Genomic DNA, 18,329 nt, shown 5'->3' on the forward strand with positions numbered 1-18,329 from the left:
GCAGTCTTGATGGGCCACCATGGCCCCCACCCATGAAAATATCTAGGTAAAAAATATATATTTCAGATTCATACTTTTCAAGGGCCCTCTCTTCCTTTGGGGCCCTGGTAATGAGTACTGGTTTTACCCCCAGTCCGACCCTGGGAGCTAAACTTGGATAAACAAACAAAGTTTGGAACTGTAAGGTCAAATAATTTTTATGTACTTTATTTTTTGTTGACATTATATCTGTGGTCAAAAATGTATATGACAGATGCCTTGGCACAGTGCACAGACACACGCAAAGCTCGGGATATGACAAATGCGCGCAGCAAGGCTAGAATGGATACGTTTGGCTCTACTGGACATGCGCACATAAATGCAACGAAATTTTTGTCATACTGTGCTAGTGCTTGCATAGACTAGTCGATCACTGTCGGAAACAATCGACTACTCCAGCATGTATTAACCATAATGCATGCATTAACCATAATGCATACAAAGTGTTTGCAAGTAGGCTACGACGTGAATTTTAGAATTACAATATTGCGTGGAGCTGTTACTATATTACCTTATCTATGTTGCATGTAAAAATAAAATATGTAATGTAATAATTAGGGTTGTGCCTGAAGCCGAATACTTTATTCGGAATGGCACGGATAATGGCTTAAAAAACGAATAACGCTCAAGGAATAATTCTGCCTGAATACTCGGCTGAAGCTGACACAGTCTGGTGTTTGCTAGATAACAGGTGAGCCAGGGGATCAGCGCCAGAAGTGAATGAATGTAAACTTTATGAGTGAAAAGAGCGCAAATCAAACACCGCATTGTTGTCGCCTCTCTGTGCATCTCTCAAAAATCAGAGCGTTGCAAGAGTAATTTTACCTATAATAATACATCATAGCTACACGTTATATTATTTGTATATATTTAAAAGGCAAATATTGAAAGCTTAGGCTACCATATGATACGAATGAATGGAATAAGCACAGCGTGCTCACCAATCAAACAGACGCGTTGCGCATCTCAGTCTCTCAAAAACCAAATCAGTTCTCTCTCAAGAGCAGGCTAATAATCAGCTTCGATACGGATACATTGTGTACTTGTCCTACATGTTTGCATCTTTACCTTTTGCTGGTTTGCGCGGAACACACACATCTGTTTACTGAAGTTCATTAACATTAAGACTCGCTCAAAATGTTCTGCGTAATGAAAATGTGTGCATTGAATGGATTCAGTCGTGTTCAAATGATCACTAAACGTTTGTCATGACATCTCTCTACTTGCATGATAAATATTATTTTAGAAATTAATAATTATTTCAGTTTAACACGACATACTTGTTCAGTGATAACTACGAAAAAATGTATAAAAAGTCATAACAGTCTTATCAAGTAACTGTATGATGTTGTATCCGAATGCAGATAGGAAAAATTTTGTGATTGTTACAGATACAAATACTGGCTGTTACATGAAAATGTAAATATGTAATGTCATAATTATAAAGTTTTTAAAATTTAAATATGTAATTGTTGCATAAGGCTATACATTAATACGCGTTTATTGATAAAAAAAAAAAGGCTATCTAGGTGTAGACGTAAATAAAACACAATCTAACAGGTAGAAAATTAAATTAGAAATATCTAAACTTTTCAGGTCGCAGTAAGTGCACCACATCCTTTCCCGGAACAATACTGAAAGCTAAGGCAAGATGGAGAAACATGATCATAGTTGTACAATAGCCATTTTTTAAATGAATCTATTAGCAGAGCTACTGCAAGTGATTTTAAGTGCTGGAATTCCATTTATTCTTTGCTGAAACTTCTTCGTCATCATGGAGAGCGGGTCATGGTTGCCCAGCAACAGCAGACGCCACTGGAGCGCGAGCCCAGATTACAGAGTGCTTCGGAAATAAGGAGAGCGGCGCGCCTAGCGTTTTCCACACATTTTCAGTCGCGACATCATGCAAATGTGGTTTTGTTTTGAAGGAGAAATTTTTTTATTTTATTTTTTTGCTGGACTCGGTCGAGACCAACTAGAAGACTTGGCGAGTCCAATGGCCAAGTCCGAGACAAGTCCGAGTGCAAATTCAACGAGTCCGAGACAAGTCCGAGACGACAGAAAAATGTCTCGAGTCCGGACTCGAGTCCAAGACCGGACTCGAGTACTACAGCCCTAATAAAAAGAATTCAATAACAGTATTCAACACGCACGAATTCAAAGTACTGACAAGATTGGAAAATATATAAATACAAAATCTTAATAAAATGGCATTTCTGATCACTGAACTCTTGTTATTTGGAGAAACTTATTTTATTGTATTTTAAAACATTTATTGCATGATGGTAACGCTAGTATTTGGGACAGCAGATGTACAAATAATAATAATAAAAAGTAAAAAGATTGAATTTAAAAATATAACTTGAGCACTAATCAAGTTCTAATTAATACACTAGAACTCCATTACATTATCAGCTTATTAGAGGGGGAAATATATTTATTAGACAAGAACAACTACTTTAAAACATTTCTACATTTTTTTTATAGACAAAAAAAAACCCAACTGAAAAAATTACCCACATTTCTAAGATGTCAAGAATACTTTAAATCTTCTTAAGTTGGTAAAACTTGAAATTCACTCCTAAAAAGAGCTGCACGAGACTTGTAAGACCTTGTGCAAACAATGAAATGCAAATGCTCTTTCAATCAATACAGCAAACACAATGTGTGCACAAGACAACGATATATGAAACGCTCGTTCACATTTATCCCCAGCAATGATTTTCTACAAGGGAAGTTAAACGCAGCCGTGGGCACAAATTAGTTACACTGCAAAGCGACTTCCAGCACACTAATTGCAGGGCCAGTCCCGCTGGAGCAATCCGGGGTTAAGTGCTTTACTCGCGGGTACAGTTATTCCACAGTGACTACTGCAGTCGCACTGTAGACTCAACCTGATGACATACTTGACCATTAAGACACAACCACCTCTATACATTTACCAGTCGAGCATAATGCCAGGTTTTACTGTGATGATATTTGCTGACCTCTTTCATTAAGAATAAATGACACTTCTCCATATCAAGTGAATCAATGAGCTTTACCATGGTAAAACATCAGTCAGCCTCTCGTGGATTTTTATTCTGAATATTATAGGTAGTAATTTAAAGTTGTATGTAACATTGCTATGATGAATTTGTTTCTTACAAACATGCAGCTTTTCACTTCACCAGACGTTAACTGATGGACAGGAGCAGTGTGGATTACTGTGATGTTTTTATCAGCTGTTCCGACGGTACCCATTCACTGCAGAGGATCCATTGGTGAGCAAGTGGAGCAATGCTACATTTCTCCAAATCTGTTCAGTGAATAGATTTTCATTTTAAAGCAAATATTCCTTTAATATAAATTATTTAATGCACTGTTTAATGGAACAGACATGTGCAGTAACCAGAATTATTAGACAACCCGAATGCATTTTCAACCTTTAAAAAAAGTTCTATTGCATATAATTGCAAAAGCATGTTTCCCCGCATATAAATAATCTGAAAGTAAACTGGAGAGCGAGACGTCTGCTAAAGTTAAAGACCAAGAATTAAAAACATTGTGGTATTACTTTTACATCTGCTCCGAGGCTGAACTTGAAAAATGACTCCCTGCCAGTATCAAATGTTCAGTATGTTCAACAGTCAAGCTTCCACTATTCTCACTGAGCTGTTGCCAAGCTAAAAGAGACCACTTTTTCATTACCGTCTGTTTGAACAGACACCAAAGTCCAGACCGTGTGGTTCAGGGTATGGTTGAAAAAGGAAAAGGTGGGGGAGAAATGCTGTCTTGCTTTCGAACACCACATATAATCATGACAACTAGAACACTTAAGCTTTGAAAAGGTTCCACGTAAGGGCAAACGTCAATACATCATCAAATAGCTGGACATCCAAGTAATCATCTCCGGCTCAGGAGAGCATCTGGCGGACTGCGGTCAACCCCTTCCTGAATAGACTTCTGATCACTGTTAGTCTGTATTAAACATGTTTTCCATATGCGTAAGTCTCACCCAAACACACCTCCATTTAAACTGAGAAAACACCAGGCATCAAACTCACTCTGCATAAGATACAGTCAAATTAACATGGATCGCTTACATGATATCCTTCTCATCCTTAAAAACCATTACGGTTCAAGAAACAAACCATCATATATTATTTCCCATTCATTCAACATGCATCAATGTCACAATGCTAAATAGTTACATTACTAAAATTGAACTTGTTTTTTTTTTTTGCATATTGTTGGGTTCGTGTAATCTTAATACATTTCATAGTTTACTTGTACAATAAACAATTTTGGCACAGTGCTGGGTTGCACCTTAAACTCTGTGTTCTGAAGCATAACCGGTTGAAAGTCACTGATTTAGAGCACTGGCAAGCGTTCACAACCTTCGGCATCAGATAACAGTGATGATAAGCAGGAAAGTGAGCAGCTCTGGACGGCATTGGGATTAAATATCCCTTCTGCTATCCCATAAAAGACCTTGATAATAGAACTGCTTAGTTTTGCCATCTCCACGAGTCGGTGCTGGGCGGCTGACTCAGCATCAGGACAACAGCGGACCACAGCGGAAACAAGTCGCTCTTTGTTCCTGTTTGTTGGTACAAGACTGCTGAGGCGTCTGAATCTGATGGTTCATTTGTCATTTCTCCTGTCATGTTGCTTTGGTTCTAGCATTCACACCTACAAACTGAATTCTTTTAAATATAGAGCATCATATGATGAATAGTTTCACACCAGAACACAGAATTAGCACAAGGTGTTATCTTGAAAAAGTCTGTCAAGAACATGTCCAGGTTATATTTCACACCAAATTATATATAAAAAATAAAACAAAAAAAACTCCATCCTTCCATCAATCTAATACAATTAAAATATAATTATACTCTTAAAAAATAAGTTCTCAAAAAAATAAGATGAAGAAATAATAGTAGTCTACCTTCTTTTGAATTTCACAGGTACACAAAACCAGACTGAATGAATTCCCAAATCATAAATCAAAGACTCCATAGAACTTTGCAGAGATTATTACTGACAAAAATATTTATTTTGGTCAGTTCCTCATCCAAAGTTTAATGGCTTTTCAGATGATGTGAAAAACTGAAAAATTGTCATGTAATTTTCAGGATTTTTGAAGAATATTTACCCAACCCCCACACACACAAAAAAATCCAATTACAATGCAATAACATGTATTTTTAAATTTTACATTATTAATTAATGGTAAAGTATTAATTTAAAGAAAGAAAAGAAACAAAAACTGCATTGCAGTGTTTGGGGAATTAAATGAGAAATAAATGAGAATATTCACTGAAAATAATGAAAGTAAAAAAAAAAAAAACATTTTTGAAAAGTTGGAAAATGTGTTAACTGTCATGAAAATGTCACCATGCAAAAATAAAAACAAACAAACAAACAAAAAACTACCTGACTTAATGAGCTGGATTATTCTAGAATAATCCTTTCCTTGCCATCCTCTCACTGTTGTTGTTGCATTCAGTCTAATTCAAGGACAAAGGGACAAGATTTATCAATAGGCAAGCATTAGCTTGAAGAGTCCGAATTTAAGAATAACTCGCAGCACACACAAAATTGATGATGCTCCTTGGATCAATTTTCTTTTCAGATTAAATTGTCAGCTGAGCCCAGAATCAGTAAATGCCATTAAACCCGATAAAAGGAGGAGAAAAACACTACTAATGGCTTTTTTGACAGCATCAAAGATAAAACTAATCACTTGGGGGATAAGGCTAATTTAAGAAGGCTTTTCTTTAAATGAGTGTTTGTTGTTGGGCAAAACAGATGGAAGGTAGATGAAATGCTTAACAAGCTCTTAGGAGCTGAAAGCTTGAGTTTTGTGCTCACTCACCTCGCGTTCACAAGCAAGAAATATAACACAGGCAGACAGGAGCGCACCCATCTCATCCCGAGGTGTTTATTGCACCTAACAGCCACCTTCTCATCTCTCAAGGATGCAATCATTCTTTGCGTTTCTTTTCCCTTGAGCTGTTATACTGTACGGTTCTACACAGAGTCTGTCAGATTATCAGAGAGACATATGACACCTTGTGGCAGGATGAGGAAGTGCAGGACACTAATTCGACAATCAGAGGACAGGGTTTTGGTGCCATAACAGTTTTTTGTTTTCGTTTTTTGCTAAATAAATACATTTTAAATTGGATAATAACTAGGAATACATATTTTCGTTAACTTTCCCAAGGCTGGATTTCACACACACTCACACAAAAAAAAAAAACTTTCTATAGTTGCACAAACCTTGACCTATGACCAGTACTTATTGTAGCAAACTCAGACTAGTCAAAAAACCCTTCAGATCAACTATATTTTCGATAGTTGCTAATTAAAATTAAGCGCATGTGGAAGCATTCCTCTACTGCCATCCGATGACTTATCCGCAATCTAACGAGTCCACGCTGGCAAAGCTGCAAGAACCAACTTGCTTATCGCACCAGGGGTGGTAATGCCAGCTCTCAGCCATTCACAGCATTACGGCTCAATCTGGCAACGTGGCCACATGATAGGTTTTAACAAGTCACTCCTCCACAACAACCTCTTTTGAGGCCCAGCTAAAAGCCTTTCTGAAGCAGAGATGTGAGATGAATGTGATAAAACACGTTCCCAGCTGCTGCACGGATGTGCTTTCTGACCCTAGCGGCCCCTGAGTCTTCCCAGCATCCCTCTCCATCTGCCGGGCGGCCACAGGAGAGGACTGACCTGACTGGTGCTGCAGTTAGAGAGGAGGCGGTGAGGGAGAGCAACCAGAGGGCACCGCTCTGATGCTGGGAGAAGTTCTGCGGTGTTACAGTCAATCCCAGCTTCACTCCCAGCAGAGGGACTATATTTGTATGATGTACAATTCTAATCCTCTCAAATCAATGCGAGATGTTTTGCTCTCTTGGCCTATTTTCACCAAGCAAAAAACTATGAAAAAAAAGCAAAAAACTCAAATACTAAAATATAAAAAGACCTATGACTTTTCAAGCTTTCAAAACAGAAACTGCACTTAAAAGGATTCATTTCTAATCTGAGAAATAATTTCTCGCAGATCAGTGTGTATGCAACAAAATTGTACATGAAGTTTTACGATTTTATTAATTACTATGACTTTCCCAGGCCTAGAAATCATACTTTGGAAAATGTTCAAGGACCAGGGGGACCATATAGGGTATCACGGAAGATTACTTGTTAAAGTCAAAAGAATGTTTTTCTGAATTTGAGTAATTCAAAATCCAATCACTTGAATCCAATCAGTAATAGCTAAACCTTGGTTGGAAAATTCCCAAACCTTATGTTAGTAGTATAACATATAGTACAATACGATTTATAGCTCAGAAACTGAACTGAACTGAAATTTGAGCTCCAAAATAATAAAAAGATCTAAAAATATATTTTTACATAGTATTTGGTTTGCATTTAAGCTTCATAAATAAGTAACTTCTCATAATTCTGTATTGATGACCTCATGTCAAGAATAAATTTTCAGTAAAACATTTTTTATTTATTTTTTTAATTTAGTAAAAATATTTTTTACATTAATATTTTCTCCTTAAAATATTATTGGGAAAATAATATCTTAAGTGAAAAATATTAATGTTAAAATTATTTTACATATCTTAATATAATCTCATCTTTCGGTTTACAACACCGCAACGATGTAGTAATAATCTTAAATAAAAAAAAAAAATTAGAATTTCACATTAATATTTTCACATGCAAGTTTCAAATTCTGATTAAAGATTGTTTATTAGATATAATTTTCTTCTGTGGAATAACATGCACATATTAGTTGATCACCAGCAGACTAGTAATATACATGTTCTTTTAACAAATATTAAAATTATTTTGAATTTGCATTCATTAAGTTCCAAAAGTAAACAAAAAAACCTATTCAGATGAAATAAGCACATTTAAACAGCCTCAATAAGCGGACATGTCTTCAGTCGCTCAGTTATCTCATACCACACAATTCTACTCTAACCGATCTCTTAGAGTCAGTGTTTTGAGTGGAATAGAATCTACAGAATGGCCACGAACCAGAGACACAATCACACTGTCCCACGTGAAAACTCCTGTCACAGGCAGAGCTGTTAGCAGAAGTGTAACACAACGCAGTCAAAGTACAGCTTGTTCCATCACCTGCAAAGTCTAGCCTAAAAGCTCTGTTTGTGTTCTGCATGTACTCACTGCTGCAGTGCTTGTCCACTCCATCACCCTGAGAAGCGCTTAACCCCGCCTCCTCTCCCACAGGTCTCCTGGTCGCCACAGCGCTCGGAGTGACGGCCGGCTGCGCTGTGGTCAGAGAGCCTGCGAGAATAAGAAAACAGAAGTTACTGCAGAGACAAGGACTGAACTGAAGGAATATCTGACACATCAGACAATATGCTAGCTAAGAAGGATAGAAAACCAACCTGCAGCTTTTTATTTGTATTATTTGTATTAATTAAATTATTACATTTTATATTTGGCAAGATTTGTCTTTATAGTATCAGACTACTTTTTTCTCAGACAGTACAAATGACTCCTTACACATGAAAATATATGGCCTCTTCAGAGGAGGTTTCAGAAAGATGGTCGCTCACAGGGGGATCATCATCATCATATTCTACAAAATCATCATCTTGGCTGCCAAATGCTAAAATGAAAAAATCCCAGAGGCTCACACTGAAAAAGGGATTCAAGCCAGGACTAGAAAACCATAAAGACTTGGTAGTGGGCTTTATCACACAGTTGAGAACTTCTTAAAGATCCCATTAAATCAGGTTTTTGCGGCTGTTAGAGCAAGTCTGTTGTTATGCTAGGACTCGTAAAGCAAGACTAAATTCACTTCAGCTAATAATGTTATGGCCAGAACGGAGATATTGATGTTGATGACTCATCCTGCACTCACTCATTTAGTCCAATCAAACGCACTCTAGATGAATCATTTCCCTGCCCTTGATGTCACCTAGTTGCCAACTAGCAACATTAAATAGTAAATCATGCTGGAAAAAAGCAAAGAAAGGAAATAAGTTACAAGCCTAATTATAATTCTCTGTTTTACCTGAAAAAAAAAGTCCTCATCGAGCCATTTCATGGTGGTCTTTCATTCACATGCAGCCCTGCTTCAAACTTACACACCACACAATACCAATAGCCATAACTTCTCCACTGCACCATATAAAATATTCAGCAGCACTTCTCTGGAGCAGGTCATTTTTTACCCCACCGTATTCGTTCAACTGAACCAGCGCAAAAATGAAAAGGTACCGAGGGGTGGCCCAGAAGGGGGCCATGCGAGATTTTCATTAAGGCAGACGCAAAATGAACAAATTACAGGAAATTATTGCGGGAGAAAAGCCCCCTGGTGATTTAAGGGTGGTGGAGGGACTGGTCGTCCTGGATTTTTTTTTATTCTTTTGTGTTTAAAAGTAAACTGAGAAACATTATGTGCCTTTGTGGATTAAACCCCTAATACTAAATGTTAGTGCTAATGGGTGTTGGCATGCATGTTAAAATTTAGGGCTGAATCCCCATTTGTATACTATTTTAAATGATACCCATATGTCTCTAAAGGTTTTTATATTATTTATATACATGTATTTCCTTATTTGCATACATAGACATAAATATTTCTAAACATACAGTAAGGCCAAATCCCAATTCTACCCCTTAGCCCTTCCCCTTTCCCCTACCCCGTCGTTTCGCGCGTTCACGTGAAGGGGTCGGGGTGTCTCAATTCTCTTTTGGTTGGAGGGGTAGGGGTAAGGGGAAGGGCCAGATAGCCCTTCAAACAAAGATTTTTCGGGACCACATTTCAAACGAAGGGGTATGAATTATCTCTGCATCATGACTGCTACAGCGAACAAAAAGACACATAAATGTAAGCTTTTTTGTTGCCATAAATAAAGATTTTAACCAAAAAGTAATCATTTGTTTTATGTTAAATTCAATTGTGAGTTCATATTAACGGTCATGTTACTCAAAGAAATGCCTGCAAAAAATCGCTAATATTTGCTAACGTCATATCATTACAGACTGCATGATACACAGCATATGTCTGATCAGGGCCATAACTGCCGTAATCCCCCCAATAATTAGAAATCGCTAAACATTTTCTCAAATATTGCCTATTCAAGAGAGAGAGAGAGAGAGAGAGAGAGAGAGAGAGAGAGAGAGAGAGAGAGAGAGAGAGAGAGAAAATGGAAGTTGCGTGTATCCACGTCTGTGCGTTTATCTTTTTAGACTGAGTTTACTTAAAAACAGTGATTGTATCCTCTCGTCGCTGGATAATATAATGTAGCGATTCAGTATTTAAACTGTATTTAATAAAAGTCACGTGGCAGTGTTGACAAGTTTATTTTCTCCTGGATGTGTGAGCTGCACGATTTCCGATGTGTGTGTGTGTGTGTGTGAGTAAGCAGCTCATTAATAAAGAACGATAATTAAAGGCTCTAATACACACCAGCACACCAGTATATGTGTGTACTGTAAGAGCTAGACGACGAATGATGACGTGTGACGTCATGGTAGTGGTGTCCCAATCCTTAGGGGAATATTTTCTCCCCTACCCCTTGACACTCTGTTTCAAGGGACAAGGGGAAGAGGTAGGTGGAGGGGTAGGGGAAGGGGTATAAAATAGAATTGGGATTGGGCCTAAATGTATTTATCTATACCACAACAAATATCATTATAATTAACCTTTAATTCTCTGTGTGTATATAACATGACGATAGTGTTTCTCAAAAGAAATGGCAAAATGCTCATGAAATGACTCTCAGAGCTGTTCTAGAGATCATGTCCAGGAGTGGTCATCTATCACATTTACATCACGGAAATCGTAGGGCCCTATTAATCCAAACAGTTGGTTACATATGTACAATACTGATAACTCTTTCTGTGTTTCAAATTCCCTATAAAGTGAATGCCACAGAGCACTACATAGGGAATAAGGAGAGATTTCAGAACAAACTAATGGTGCTTTTCCACTGCGTGGTACGACTCAGCTCGGTACGGCATGGCTCGGCTCGACTCTGTTCGCTTTGTGTTTCCACTGCAGTTTAGTACTGCTTTAGAGTGGGTGGAATTATACACACGTCGTTAATTTTATGCCACCTCTATTGCCCTGACTCGTGAAAAACTTTTTCATTCTGCGTCGCCCCATCAGGCAGTGACGATTCTCTCTGGCTTATCTGTGATCAGCAGAGTTTACACGTCACGTTTTGGTACACAGCGTCAGTCTAGCTCAAAGAAAACCCCGGGCTAAGGACAGCCTGAAGTGCTGTGTCACCTCTCTTCCTGCAGGACTCCTTGATCTCCTCACACATGCGGTCAAACTCAGGGTCCAGTTCAGAGGCGATCATGGCGTGCGCAGTATCCTTCATACTGCAGGCCCTGTGGCGGATGATTTTATCTGTGGAAGCACAAAGGAAGGCCACAGTCAATGAAAAATTCATTTGGGTAGCTGAAGGAGGAGCCACATTCTTGAAGACTGAAAATAGGATCTCTGGGTATTAGGGTTGCAATTAATCAGAAAAATAATGAAAGTCACATTTACAGCTACCACAATTAGATAATAATGAAAAAAAAATTACAAGTTACAACAAGACCAAACTCATACCCACCTATTATAATCAACAAGGTGTAGACACTGCATAAATAAGTTTTGTAATTATTCCAAATTTGAATAGCAGTTGTTTTAAAGTATATTCTATTTATGGGAAAGAATGATTGGGATAGCATTATCAATGGCAAATTATATTAGATATTTTCGTATACAAGTTATCTATATAATATGTTAAAGGTAATTAATTATTTCACTAGTTACTTGATAAAAGTAATGTCCAATGCATTACCACAACACTGTCAGTGACCACCAATAGGAGCAAAGAAGTTTATGCACATAATGAACCTAAAATGGCAATGTTACGGAGTACCAAAAAAAAAACTATTAAATAATTATATAAATAAAAATTATGGAATGAACAAGAACAAGAAAAGAGGCGCAACAAATCAAAATCAAATTTGGTGATGTAAATCAAGCAACGGCTCACTGTAATCGATTAAAGATTCACTGAGGAAACTTAAGCATCGGCTTTTTCATGCGAGCATCTGAACACACTTCTGAAGCGCTCCGCAGGAAGTCAATCGAAGCATCTCTGTTTACAAAAACACACTGGTGTGAGAACAGGGATTACGGTGTTTTCTCAAAGATCTCAGAGCTACCATTTGTATTCTAGCCTTATTTTTTCTCTCTCTATCATTAATCAAGCCACTTTCATACATGTAGGGAGGAAAAATGTGTGTGTGAGAAAAGAGAGCACGTTACTGGGTAGTCCTCATTACTCTAGGACGGGCTGGAGGTCAGGATCTGGCAAAGTTCGCCTCTTAATTGGAAGATGGGCCTAATTAAGCCATCTAGAGCGAGTGAGAGGACACTCTTTACTCCAGTCAAGGATATAATGGCAGGCTGAGAGGAAGAGAGTGTAAATATACTTGTTTTGACTTTCAAAGCACTGCACACAGATCTAAGGCTGCTGGTGCCAAAACTGACAATTGAACAAACTGTCCCAGGAGAAATTAAATCAGTGGTGCTCAGTCCAGATCTTTGAGATTAACCTTCACACTGAATTTGAACACTGTTTGCAATAGAATACCAATTTACTCCTTATTGGGTCCTGCACAGTATATACTCCAAATTATCATGAACTAGTGTTGTCACGGTACCAAAATTTCAGTATTTGGTACCAATACCAGTGAAAATTCACGGTTCTCAGTACCAATTTCGGTAGCAAAGCAAAACGAACAAATTGCTAATTAAGAAAAAAAAAAACAACGCATTTCTTTATACTTATTTACAATTGTGTTTAAAGTTCTTCTACAAGTAATATAATTATGAGAAATAGTAAACAAGTTTCTCCAAAATTTTATTTGTCTTTTAATTAATTAAATATAAACATTAATTTTTTTGTAAATAAAGGGGATTTGCTATTAAAATTAGAACATGTAAGAATTATTGTGATTTTTTTTCAACAGTAGTAGCAGTATCACATACATTCTACTAAATAATAGTAATATTTCTAGCAAAATGCCTTTATGTAAAAATGAACTTATTTTGACGGTTTACCGTGAATACCTTTAAATTGACACTGGTTTTACTCAAATGAAACGGTAAAATGCTTGTGAAGTGACTCAGTACAGTTCTGGTGATGTTATTTATGTATTTATATCCTCATTGAGACGGCAGATGCTAAAATTACTGTAAGCGTCACACGCTTCAGTCTATGTAGTACACAAATTCATTCAAATCCACACAGAGACGCGCAGACGCGAAGATGCAGGATTCAGATTTCAACCAACTTTTGAGGCTTAACATTTACAGATACTGGGCCATATGGAGAGTTGATTTGATTAATTTATGCTAACTTTGACAAATTCCGTGACTGTCCATATTAAAATGTAAGTTTCATTTTCATGACTAGATTTTGAGATTCCGTCCGTGTTTTCTGCTTCGCAGAAATCATAGCGCTGTATGCGTCAAGAACCGGATTGACTGGGTACTTGGTACCACCGGTACTTAAAGAAAACAGGGACCCTGATATTTAAATTTGTTTAGTACCGACTTGGTACCGAAGTACTGGGTCTTCTGACAACACTATCATGAACTATAAAAAAATATAAGCATATTTTATTTCAGGTAACAAAAATTTGCAGCAATATATATCTACACTATTTACATAGTTTTTACTACATACTTAAAAATATATACAGTACTTCTCCATCCCCAGCAAAGTACATAGTTCTAATTTGAAGGATGTGAATTGGGATGCAGACTAGAAAGTTGAAGCAGCTGGTTTAGAACAGGGCTGGAAGGAAACTCAGCAGGGAGGCTGATGTCCAGGGGCAGGATTAGGCAGCTCGGAATTAAATCATCGGAATTAGAAGAACCTTAAAACTCGCACGCTAAGATGTGATTTTGAAACTTCAGCTGGGGTATGATTTCAAAGCACACATTTTCTAGGAATCTGACTTTCAAACGACCGCTGAGAGACCCTCTTGAATGAAAGGAGGTTTCCCAACTCTGCACTGGATCCGCACAGCACTTTAAAGAAAGAAGTGAAACTCACAAAAAAAAAAAAAAAAAACAACAACGAACAAAAGACCAAACAAAATGATTACCTATATAATGAGGGAAAGGACACCTTCGATTTTTAAGAGCAACGTTCATGCTTGAATTGTGAGAGTCAAGCTTAACAAATGGAATTTTGACAGCTCTTAAATCCCATATTCCCCTGCTCTAACTGGACTAGAAGCCTCTTTCTGTTTCCTTATTAAAGTAGCTAATTGCGTTTTGTCTCATTCCTTCAGTGGCTCCTCTGTGGATGCTGCATTTAAACAAATGACCCACGTTCTCCCAGCAAATGGGCTACTATGATTTATTCATAGGCACCGACTGCATTTAGCCAACAACCTTCACTGGCTGACCAATTAATCCAGACGACTGGGAGTTAAGTCCTGACAAAAAAGTGTTGTTCAGAAGTAGCCAGTTAGCACACTTCAATTATATAATCTAAAGTTGTCTTATCTCACTTCGCCCACAAACAATTATGTGGAAAATCACATGACCGTTGGCACAGATTGTTAGTATGAACATGTTCCTGTTGTTTTAAATAACGCATGCTTTATGCACGAGTTATACAGGTTCACATCTGCAAAAGCTCTTTGCCTCACTTGATGGTGTTTCTCACACTATTAGGGTCAGTAAAGATGCAAAATTAAGGGGCCAAATAAATACTGCACTGAAAACTCTCCGTCAACTTACATAAATTCACCTTAGCATTTAAGGCACTGTTTCCATGGCTCGTTTAATTCTGGTTAAGTTTATATTCAGTAAACTATTTACATGTATGGCACATCCATAAACACCAATAAATATCTCACATAATTTTCTACACTACAAAGTGTCCCAACTGACCGACCATATGGCCAGAGAATAGCAAGAAAGTCCATTAAAGCGATGAATGGGTTTTATGGAGACTGCTCATTATGGTGCCATTTTTCCTCTGTGGAGAGATCAGCGACAATGATTTCCTGTGCCTTTTGAATAAGGAAAGGCCAATGGGTTAATATCCAGCTGCATTTACTGTCCTCAAATTCTCATATATCTCAGTGAAGGACTGACAAGTCTGGCTGATTAATCACTGATTTAGCGTCCTCCACACTTCAAGTACCGCGGTCGCTGCTGCTGTTTTTGGTTGGTATCACGGTTTCTGAAACTCTACACGAAGTACTAGAGATGTGCACAACTAACTGACTAGTTCTGGTCAACAAGTCAAAACACTTTTTGAATGTCTGAAATGGATTTGTCTTGTATACCTATATAATTTGTTATACATTTATGTATACATCATTTTTGTGTCTGTCTCTACTGAACCTACTGTTTTTTTTAATACAAGGTCAACATAAGATAAACAAACATCAAATGACTTAAATATTCTAACTCGGCACCAACATTCACTGAAGTGTGACGTTCTTTTGCTGCTTTTTACTGTCTGTGTGAATATCCCATAACAAGTGATGTACTGTTATTTATCCAGCTGCTGTGTATTGTGTATTTACCTCCCGGATCCTTGTCTGGATTGTACTCTAACGCATTGCTGCAAATGAGGTCAATGTCCACTAGAAAATCCTTGGCCACCATGTATTTGTGAGTGTCGATCTTCATCATGATGGTGGACAGGTCCATAGGCTGTTTGATAACCTCGAGGTAGTCTGAAACCTAAATCGGAAAAATACATGAAAACATTTCACAAAAAATAAATATATATATATTTCTTAGAAAAAACTATTTTTTTGGTAAAAAAAAAAAAAAAAACTTATTATTGGGTGATTCAAGACACAGATTAATTTTGAAGGGTACAAAACCATCTTGGCCAACAAAATACAAGAAAATGCCACCAGATTCAAAGCGCTTCATATTGGACCAGGTCAATGACCCACAACACCCTGCCAGTTCAAAATGGAAAGTCTTATTAGATTACCTAAATCAGTCTCCAGATTTAAATCAGATTGAACATGAATATCACCAGCTGAAGAGGAGAGCAAAGGCAGAAACTCCCCAAAACAAGCAACAGTTGGTATTATACTCACTTCAAATAGAGGGATGTACTTTTTATTTGGTAAAACATGTATGTGTAGAAACACCTAATAATAAAATGTGACATTCTGTAGTTTTCTATATATTTATATACATATATATACACATATATATATATATATACACACACACACACACACATATAGGTCCTTCTCAAACAATTAGCATATTGTGAAAAAGTTCATTATTTTCCATAATGTAATGATAAAAATTAAACTTTCATATATTTTAGATTCATTGCACACCAACTGAAATATTTCTGGTCTTTTATTTTTTTAATACTGATGATTTTGGCATACAGCTCATGAAAACCCCAAATTCCTATCTCAAAAAATTTGGGTATCATGAAAAGGTTCTCTAAACGAGCTATTAACCTAATCATCTGAATCAACTAATTAACTCTAAACACCTGCAAAAGATTCCTGAGGCTTTTAAAAACTCCCAGCCTGGTTCATTACTCAAAACTGCAATCATGGGTAAGACTGCCAACCTGACTGCTGTCCAGAAGGCCATCATTGACACCCTCAAGCGAGAGGGTAAGACACAGAAATAAATTTCTGAATGAATAGGCTGTTCCCAGAGTGCTGTATCAAGGCACCTCAGTGGGATGTCTGTGGGAAGGAAAAAGTGTGGCAAAAAACGCTGCACAACGAGAAGAGGTGACCGGACCCCGAGGAAGATTGTGGAGAAGGACCGATTCCAGACCTTGGGGGACCTGCGGAAGCAGTGGACTGAGTCTGGAGTAGAAACATCCAGAGCCACCGTGCACAGGCGTGTGCAGGAAATGGGGTACAGAGAAGCAGCACAGGACTGTTGCTCAGTGGTCCAAAGTACTTTTTTCGGATGAAAGCAAATTTTGCATGTCATTCAGAAATCAAGGTGCCAGAGTCTGGAGGAAGACTGGGGAGAAGGAAATGCCAAAATGACTGAAGTCCAGTGTCCAGTATCCACAGTCAGTGATGGTCTGGGGTGCCATGTCAGCTGCTAGTGTTGGTCAACACTCTGGATGAGCTTAAGGCCGCTATCGAAGCATCCTGGGCCTCCATATCACCTCAGCAGTGCCACAGGCTGATTGCCTCCATGCCACACCGCATTGAAGCAGTCATTTCTGCAAAAGGATTCCCGACCAAGTATTGAGTGCATAACTGAACATTTATTTGAAGGTTGACTTTTTTTGTATTAAAAACACTTTTCTTTTATTGGTCGGACGAAATATGCTAATTTTTTGAGATAGGAATTTTGGGTTTTCATGAGCTGTATGCCAAAATCATCAGTATTAAAACAATAAAAGACCTGAAATATTTCAATTGGTGTGCAATGAATCTAAAATATATGAAAGTTAAATTTTTATCATTACATTATGGAAAATAATGAACTTTTTCACAATATGCTAATTTTAACATTATTTCCGAGATAATTTCGCAATACAATAAGAATCCGGATCCATAGGACATGCTCTCGATTCATAATATGAAGGCTTTATGAACGTCACTATACAGCAAACTCAAAAAGCTTCAAGAGATCAGGGCCAAAATGTGTCGTACTCTGTATTCACAGACACACCGTCCTCCTTGTTTGCTTCTTATATTGATGAACTTTTTAATTGCCATCTCAAATTTACTGATTCAGGTAACGATCCTGCCCGCAAGCTGTCATATAATGACAATCATTTGATTTGTTTGGTTTGGGGGTTGCTAATAAACCATAGGTGCCTCTAATTAGATGGTAATATTGAATGGAGTACAGACCCTAAAGGCATTAATCATACAGCTGCTGACTTGCAGTAACAGTAACAGCCCACCTCCTCAATGTCCACAGGTTTGCTGAAGATCTGGAAGCGCTTGTCGGTGGCGAGCCGCTTTGTGACGTCCCTGAGAAAGAGGCGGAGCTCGCGCAAGGTGTTCTCCTCCTGCTCCTCCAGTCGCCGCTGCTCCTCTGGCGAGAGCTGCCGAGGACCGGGGTCTTCAGCAAGGGTCAGCACCTCCAGAGCGCTCACTGAAAACACAAAAACGGGCACAAACCCTAAGAACAGTACTTCACTACAACATGAGGTATTAGACCGTTCTGATTTCATTCTTGTTCGGTACTTCTGAAAAAGTAAAGAATCACTTAGAACCAAAATTATCTTTGTATTGCCTTTTGAATG

At 37.8% G+C, this 18,329-nt stretch overlaps 1 protein-coding gene across 2 annotated transcripts in view; it reads right to left on the reverse strand.

The window, feature by feature from the left end:
• The window catches only part of LOC113120477 (ATPase family AAA domain-containing protein 2-like), an 89,151-nt gene that overhangs the window by 35,232 nt on the left and 35,590 nt on the right, over positions 1-18,329 (reverse strand). For both annotated transcript variants that reach the window (XM_026290304.1, XM_026290305.1), the window contains exons 21-24: positions 17,985-18,178; positions 15,646-15,805; positions 11,318-11,440; positions 8,236-8,355 (exon numbers count right to left, since the gene is read on the reverse strand). In XM_026290304.1, the coding sequence (XP_026146089.1) occupies positions 8,236-8,355; positions 11,318-11,440; positions 15,646-15,805; positions 17,985-18,178 (597 nt within the window). The remainder of the gene's footprint in view (positions 1-8,235; positions 8,356-11,317; positions 11,441-15,645; positions 15,806-17,984; positions 18,179-18,329) is intronic.

Source organism: Carassius auratus, chromosome 20, assembly GCF_003368295.1.
Source record: "Carassius auratus strain Wakin chromosome 20, ASM336829v1, whole genome shotgun sequence".
In the NCBI taxonomy this organism is placed as follows: domain Eukaryota; kingdom Metazoa; phylum Chordata; class Actinopteri; order Cypriniformes; family Cyprinidae; genus Carassius; species Carassius auratus.